The sequence below is a fragment of the Gallinula chloropus genome, assembly GCF_964237585.1.
Source record: "Gallinula chloropus genome assembly, chromosome: 30".
Lineage (NCBI taxonomy): Eukaryota > Metazoa > Chordata > Aves > Gruiformes > Rallidae > Gallinula > Gallinula chloropus.
In genome coordinates, this window is record NC_140115.1 from 2,357,637 (window position 1) to 2,365,987 (window position 8,351).

The 8,351-nt window shown below is 48.4% G+C and overlaps 1 protein-coding gene across 1 annotated transcript; it reads left to right on the plus strand.

Moving 5' to 3' along the window:
- Positions 1-228: 228 nt before the first annotated feature.
- On the plus strand, positions 229-1,155 carry LOC311202485 (olfactory receptor 14A16-like; the record flags this gene model as incomplete). The annotated part of the gene is made up of 1 exon (XM_084277070.1): positions 229-1,155. The coding sequence occupies one exon, from the start codon at positions 229-231 to the stop codon at positions 1,153-1,155; it is 927 nt and encodes a 308-aa protein (XP_084133196.1).
- Between the last annotated feature and the right edge of the window lie 7,196 nt (positions 1,156-8,351).

Below are 8,351 nucleotides of genomic sequence, written 5' to 3' on the forward strand. Positions count from 1 at the left end.
ACTGAGTTCTCCAGAGCCCACAGCTGACCCTCCTCCCAGCAGTGGCACACTCAAGCCAGCACAAAGCAGACCTCCAAAAGGGGACCTTCCAAAAGTCTTCCTGAATACAGAGAGTCAATCTGAGTGTATTCCATTAGTACTGGAAGAGGTTTTTGTCAAAAAAGAGTTCCCTAACTTCTCACTTTGCCTTTTCCTCCTTAGACAGGTCTCCACAGTTGATGGCAGCAGATGTCCAACAGCAGCAGCTCCATCAGCCAGTTCCTCCTCCTGCCCTTTGCAGACACACGGGAGCTGCAGCTCCTGCACTTCTGCATCTTCCTGGGCATCTACCTGGCTGCTCTCCTGGGCAACGGCCTCATCATCATCACCATAGCCTGTGACCACCACCTCCACACCCCCATGTACTTCTTCCTCCTCAGCCTCTCTGTTCTCGACCTTGGCTGCGTCTCAACAACAATCCCAAAATCCATGGCCAATTCCTTGTGGGACACCAGGGCCATTTCCTACACAGGATGTGTGGCTCAACTCTTTATCTTTTCCTTTTTTATCTCCACAGAGTACTGTCTTCTCACTGTCATGGCCTATGACCGCTACGTTGCCATCTGCCACCCCCTGCACTACGGGACCCTCCTGGGCAGCAGAGCTTGTGTCCACAAGGCAGCAGCTGCCTGGGCCAGTGGGTTTCTCTATTCTTTGCTGCACACAGCCAATACATTTTCACTTCCCCTGTGCCATGGCAATGATATTGACCAGTTCTTCTGTGAAATCCCCCAGATCCTCAAGCTCTCCTGCTCAGATGCCTACCTCAGGGAAATTGGCTTCCTTGTGCTTAGTGTCTTTTTAACTTTTGGGTGTTTTGTGTTCATTGTGGTGTCCTATGTTCAGATCTTCAGGGCTGTGCTGAGGATCCCCTCGCAGCAGGGACAGCACAAAGCCTTTTCCATGTGTCTTCCTCATCTGGCCGTGGTGTCCCTGTTTGTCAGCACTGGTGTGATTGCGTATCTGAAGCCACCCTCCATCTACTCCCAATTTCTGGATGTTCTAGTGTCATTTCTTTACTCGGTGGTTCCACCAGCAGTGAACCCCCTCATCTACAGCATGAGGAACCAGGAGCTCAAGGATGCTGTGTGGAAACTGATGACTGGATGTTTCTAAGCAGCAGTGAACTGCTCATCTTCTGCCTATCACTGACCATGTAACTCACCTTAGGACCGGTCTGTATTTAGATGTATTTTCCATTTGGTTGGTTGTTTTTATTCATTCTAGATTTTCTAAGCTGTAACATGTCCCACATCCGTCCCATTCCTAACGCAGTATGTCCTGATGTTCTGTGAGCCAGACATCGTGTAATGACAAGCTGTACTCTCCTTGCATTGTGTTTGTCTTCAAAGGGCCAGAATATTTCTTTCTATTTCTCTAGTTTTCTTTTTGTTTTCTTTTCTTTTTTACTAAAACAACTTTTCATCAGCTGAATGACTCGATTACTGATCTGAAATGGTGAAGATTTCCCACTACAGAAGAAGAGGAGTTTCCAGGAAGTGTACACATGGCAGCAGAAGAAATATTGGCCTGCCCCTGTACCTGTACCCTAGTCTGTCTCTTACATCTCCCTCATTGTTCAGGCATTTCAACCTCTCCTGATGACAAGGACTTGTCTAGGACATCTTTTCAGCAGAGTAGCTGAACATGTGCACTTCACTTTGCTCATATGTTTCTACTTCTGCTTGCTCTTTTGTCATTCAGGTGCTGCTCAGCTCTCTGGTGTCTGCTTTGATCTTCAGTCCTCTGGACCAGCCCCCATTGCAGCATGCTGCTGAACTTTCTTTCATGATCTGAGATATGACAGAAACATTTTTTCCTTTGAAAAAATCCTGCATTGTGAAACTCCTTTGAAATTTTCATCACTCAAATAAACTCTCTCTAATTAGTTATACAAGTCATTTTTTTTAATTAAAATGAGTTTAAGAGCCATGCTTGTAAGGGCTTTGTGGTTGTTAATGAGCCCCATGGTGTCTTTCCTTCTGAGTCCACAGACCTCAAGGTACAAAAAGAAAGAAACCTCTCCAGAAGTCCAAGTCAGGAGTAATGCCCAAAGTACCTTGAAGCACTCACAGGCACCACTGGGAGCTACTCCTGACAAAGCCTCCCCATGGGTTTGTTTGAGCAGACAACTGGAGGCCATGAGGACAAACCCAGGCAAAGCACAGGCAGCTCTGATGCTGAGGACACCCTGGCTTGGTCTGATGAATCAGAAATGCCAAGTGCTGACCCCCAGCCTCTTGGCAGGGAGATCCTGACCCTCAGTTGTGTCTCAGGGCTGTTCCTTGGGATGTGGAGTATGACACCAAGGGACAGACAGTGGTATGATACATGGTGGCCTCCCCTGGCATGGGTGCAAGGAGGCAATGATACTCCATGGCAGTCAGGACTATGTGCCTCCTCTGAGGCCTCTGTGGCAGGGATGTCAGCTCTAGCCAAGGAGGCAAAGACCTGGCTGTCACCCTTGTCTATCTGCACCACAGCCTGTGCCACACTGCCCCACGCCTGTGCTGTTTGCCTGCAGGCTGCAGGCACCCAACCCCCTTCCCCACCTTGATCTCACTCCATGATGTCCCTGCCTGTACTGCTGTCTCTCCCTCCTCATCAGCTGTTCCCACAAACACAAAGCCACCAGCTCATCCACACTTACTCCAAGTGACTTTTAGCACCACAGCACTGCCCTCAGAGTGACATTTCTTTATCCTCACGTCCACTCTGACCTTCAAAGCTGCAGTTTCACGTGGAGTTCTTATCTTATGTTCTTTCCCTGTAGCACAAGAGGGCTTCCCTCAGCCTCCCCTTCCCCAGGCTAAAGAGCAGATCTCTCAGCCTCTCCACATGAGATCCCTAACCATATCTTGGCAGACTTTCTCTCCCCTCATGACTGTTCCTTTCCATTCCTCCAGACCAGGGAGCCCGTATTGGGTTTGACTGCTCCAGAGGTGGCCTCACTGGTACTGAGTCCAGATGGACCAGAAGGGCCCTTGTCTGCGTGGCCACACTCCTCCCAGTGCAGCCCAATGTGCTCATGGCCAGATTCCTGTTCAGCACCTCTGGCTGCTATGGCAGCCCCTGCAATGCCCAAATTCTTCTCCTTGCAGCCGGTTCTCCATTTAGTCATATCTGAGCCTGACTTGATGAGCAGGTGTTGTGCTGGGACCTTTTGCCATGGTATCTCCACAGATGAGATACAAGCACCACACAGCTGGGCTCTCCCTCTAAGTGGTTGTGCATGTTGGGAGGGAGTGAGAAGGTGTAAGAAGCCGTGCAGACGCAAAGGCTGTGGAAGAAGGAGTGGGGGGGGAAATGAGGTGCTCCATGTGCCAGAGAGAGAGATCCCCTGCAGCCTGTAGAGAAGACCATGGTGAAGCAGGCTGTCCTGCTGCAGCCCATGGATAAGGACAGGACCAGAGACCATCTATGGCCTATGAAGAGACAAACCCATGCCTAGCTGGTTTGGTGGGGGACTTGTGACCCTGTGGGGGACCAGGCTGGAGCAGCGTGAGCCGGAAGGTCAGCACCCCATGGAAGGAGCCGTGCTGAGGCACGTGGTGAGGAGATGATGCCCACATAGAAAGGATTCAAGTTGGAGACGTTCTTGGAGGACTGTGTGCCGTGGGTGGGATCCCACAGCGCAGCAGGGGAAGGGGGTGTGTATCACACCCCCTCCCCCCCCCCAGCAAAGAAGTAAAACAACTCAGGAGAAGCTGACTGAAACCCCATTCCCTCAGTCCCTGCCCCTCCCTGTACCACTGTCGGGGGGATGATGGGAGAAAAATCATGACTAAAGTGAAGTCTGCTAAGAAGGGAGGGGTGGGGGAAGGTACTTTCAGACCTGGCATCACTGGGTATGTAGTTGTGGTGTAATAAATTTGTTTTCTTTCCTTTATTCTGTGTTGAGTCTGTTTTTCTCATGACACTAAATGCAGGGTGATACCTCTCTGTCCTTATCTCAAATCCTAAGCCTCCCACTATCGATGTTCTCCCCTTTATGCTTGGTAGGGGATGTGAAAAAATGGGGAAGTCCAGCATGTACACAAAGGGGTCTTAGTGCCAGGTAAGGATAGCCAGTAAATTTTTGGTGCATAACAAAATCTGTCCATGAAAGATGTTCTACACAATAGATCAATGATGTTATGAATGTCCCCAGTACTCTGAAAACGTAAGATCTGGCCATGATGTAGATGGTGTGGAAACAGGGGTGGATAATGTCCTGGTTCTGGCAGTCTGTCTTTGCTGTCAGGCAGCACTCTAATCGTCAGGTCAGTAAGGTACCCTCTGTTAGCACTGGGTGTGAGTGTAACTGGCCAATATTATTCTACATTCATGGTGAATTTTGTCAGTAAACTGTCCTTATCCAGTCCTGTCATGGTGGGAAAGCATTGCCATTACAGACAAGTACTCGAGCTGTTCATCTGATGAAATTGTGCTTGCAAATTTTTTATTAATAAAAGGGGGGAAAAAAAAGAGGAAAATTATGTCTCTGGGGAAGCAGACGTGAGGCAAAGAGAGCACAGCTCATCCTTACACGGAAGAGCAGGAGATACTGCATTAGGAATGGGATGAACTTTGACTGTCTTACTATAGTTTAGACAAACTTGAGCGAAACCAAAACCCAACAACTAAAAACCCAATTAAACATGAACTGATCATAACTGGAGTTACATTGTCAGTGCTATTCAGAAGACAAGCAGTTTATTGCTGCATAGAAACATCCAGTCATCAGTTTCCACTCGGTATCCTTGAGCTCCTGGTTCCTCATGCTGTCGATGAGGGGGTTCACTGCCGGCAGCTGGATTTAACTCAGTTCACTACAACCCTTTGGGCCTGGCTGCCCAGCCAGTTTCTAACCCAGCACAGAGTGTACCCATCGAATCCATGAGCGGGTAGTTTCTCCAGCGGGGGAAAGGCTTTGGGAGACAGTTTTGAAGGTTTCACTGAAATCTAGACAGACCACATCTACAACCTTCCCCTCATCCACTCAGCAGCTGGTCACCTTGTCATAGAAGGAGATTGGGTTGGTCCAGCATGATCTGCCTTTCCTAAACCCATGCTGACTGGGCCTGATCACCTGAGTGTCCTGCATGTGTTGCATGATGTGACTCAGGTTGATTTGTTCTATCACCTTCCCCAGCACCGAGGTCAGGCTGACAGGCCTGCAGTTCCCTGGGACCTCCCTCTGGCCACTCTTCAGGATGGGCGTTGCAGCTGCTTGTGTTTTTTTTCTCCTCTATGTGATTCCCAGAGGCTCTGTGACCATCACCAATTCGCTCGGCCCTGGTCAGCAGCACCTGTGGCCTTGAACTGGCCAATGTTTACTCTTCTGGACCTGCAGAGAGCTCTACCTGTTCCTTACACCAGACATTTTCTGCAGCCCCAGTTCTCTCCCAGCACCCAGCTACACAAAACTGCGACAGTCACAAAATCCTTACCTCACAATCCACTTAACTCACAATCTGTCAAATTCCTTACCTCACAAACTATCAGTCAATCTCCTTACCTCACAATCTGTTTATTAGTCAATCTTTTTACCTGACAGTCTATCTATGAATCAATCTCCTTACCTCACAAACTCCTTACCTCAAAATCCGCTTTCCTCACAATCCCCTTACCTCACAATCCCCCTACCTCACAATCCCTTTACCTCACAATCCCCTTACCTCACAATCCCCTTACCTCACAATCCCCTTACCTCACAATCCCTTTACCTCACAATCGATTAGTTACTCTCCTTACCACACAATCTACCTCAGTCAATCCCCTTACCTCACAATCTATCTGTCAATCAGTTCTGTGACTTCATAATCCCCTTAACTCACAATCATCATACCTCACAATCCCTTTACCTCACAATCCCCTTATGTCACAATCTCTCTATCAATCACATTACCTCAAATCTATCTACCAGTCCATGTTCTTACCTCACAATCACCTTACCTCACAATCTCCTTACCTCACAATCCCCTTATGTCACAATCTCTCTATCAATCCCCTTACCTCACAATCTGTTTATATGTCTATCGTTTTACCTCACAATCTATATATCAGTCAATCTCTTTACCTCACATCTATCTATCAGTCAATCCCCTTAGCTCATCCCTCAATGTATCATTCAATCCCCTTGCCTCACAATCTATCTATCTTTCACAGAGTCACAGAATTGTAGGGGTTGGGGGGACCTCAAGAGATCATTGGGTGCAACCCCCAGCCAAAATAGGTTCCATAGGACAGGTCGCACAGGTCAGTGTCCAGAGGGGTCTTGAATATCTCCAGAGAGGGACACTTCACAGCCCCCCTGGGCAGCCTGTCCCAGGGCTCCATAACCCTCACTGTGAAAAAGTCTTTCTGCATGTTGGTGTGGAACTTCCTGTGATCCAGCTTGCAGCCATTGCCCCTTGTTCTGCCCACACAGACCATTGATAAGAGGCTGGCCATTTTCCCCTGTGTGCAATACTTCAGATACTTATAAACATTAATAGGACCAGCTCTTAACCTTCTTTTCTCAAGGCTGAATAGTCCCAGCTCACTCAGCCTTTCCTCGTAGCGGAGATGCTGCAGGCCCTTCATCATCTTTGTGGCCCTTCTCTGGACTCTCTCCAAGAGATCCCTGGCTTTTTTGTCCTGGGGAGCCTAGAACTGGACACAATACTCCAGGTGGGGCCTGACCAGGGCAGAGTAGAGGGGGAGGATCACCTCCTTTGACCTGCTGTCCACTGTCCTCTTGATGCTCCCCAGGATCCCATTGGCTCTCTTAGACACCAGGGCACACTGCTGGCTCATGGCCAACCTGTCACCCACCAGCACCCCCAGGCCGTTCTCTGCAGAGCTCCTCTCCAACAGGTCATCCCCCAGCCTGTACTGATTCCAGTGGTTATTCCTTCCCAGGTGATGATGTCAGGCACTGTAAGGAACGATCCCTTTGTAGGGACAAACATGAGTCCCAAGGTTATCGGAGCTGCTCGTGGGCTACCTGGGATGGTTTCAGGACAGGAACATATTTCTGCCCTCAATCCTCTTGTTTGGGAGCTACTGCTGGAGCTTTATCAGTTTGAAATATGGACACTGTTAGCACATGAAAGTGACATAGGCATCGTTAGGACCATTCCCTTGCCAAGGAAAGCCCTGAGCTCAAAGTTTATTTGGGCTGTTATTGGCTTCCTTGGGAGGTTTCAGGCCAGGAACATTGTTCAGTACTTAAAGCTTTTGTTTTGGAGCTGTACCTGGGCATTCAGCATTTTCTAAAGTGGACACTGGTAGAGCCTGAAAAGGACATGAGGAGCTTTTAGGATCATTCCCTTGGCCTCGGAGGAGACACATTGTCCTCATAGCAAAGTGGTGGAGTCACCATCCCTGGTATTATTTAAAAGGTGTGTAGATGTTGTGCTTGAGGACATGGCCGAGAGGTGGACTTGGCAGGGTTAGGCAGTGCTTGGAAACAATGATCGGAAGGGTCTCTTCCAACATAAGCGATTCCATGATTCCATGGCACACTGCCAGGAAACTCCCATTCTGTCTTGGTGGGAAAGTATTGTCATTGCAGACAAGGAGTCGAGTGGTTCAGCTGATGAAAATGTGCTTGAAAAATTTTTATAAATGTCAGGAGACAATGAAAGAAAGAAAAATTCGGGCACATTTCCAGGCAAATCTGATGGAAAGAAAGCCCTGCTCATCATTACAAAGTGTATGGGTCACGTAAGACCTGGAGATACTTAATTAGGAATAAGATGAACTTGTCCCATCTTATTATAGCTTAGACAAAGAAGAAACAGAAAAATGCAAACAACTGAAAAAACCTATTGAACACATACTGGTCCTAATGTGAGTTACATGGCCAGTGATATACAGAAGAAGATGAGCAGCTTGTTGCTGCTTAGAAACACCCAGTCATCAGTTTCCACAGGGCATCTTTGAGCTCCTGGTTCCTCATGCTGTAGATGAGGGGGTTCACTGCTGGTGGAACCACCGAGTAAAGAAATGCCAGTACCAGGTCCACAATAAGGGAGGAGATGGAACGGGACTTAAGGTTGGCAAACACAGCAGTGCTGATGAACAGGGACACCACAGCAAGATGAGGGAGGCAGGTGGAAAAAGCTTTGTGCCATCCCTGCTGCGAGGGGATCCTCAGCACAGCCCTGAAGATCTGCACATATGACACCAAAATGAACAAAAAACAACCTAAAACTAAACAGACACTGACAACAATGAGTCCAGTTTCCCTGAGGTAGGCATCTGAGCAGGAGAGCTTGAGGATCTGGGGGATATCACAGAAGAACTGGTCAAGGGCATTGCCCTTGCAGAGAGGCAGTGAAAAT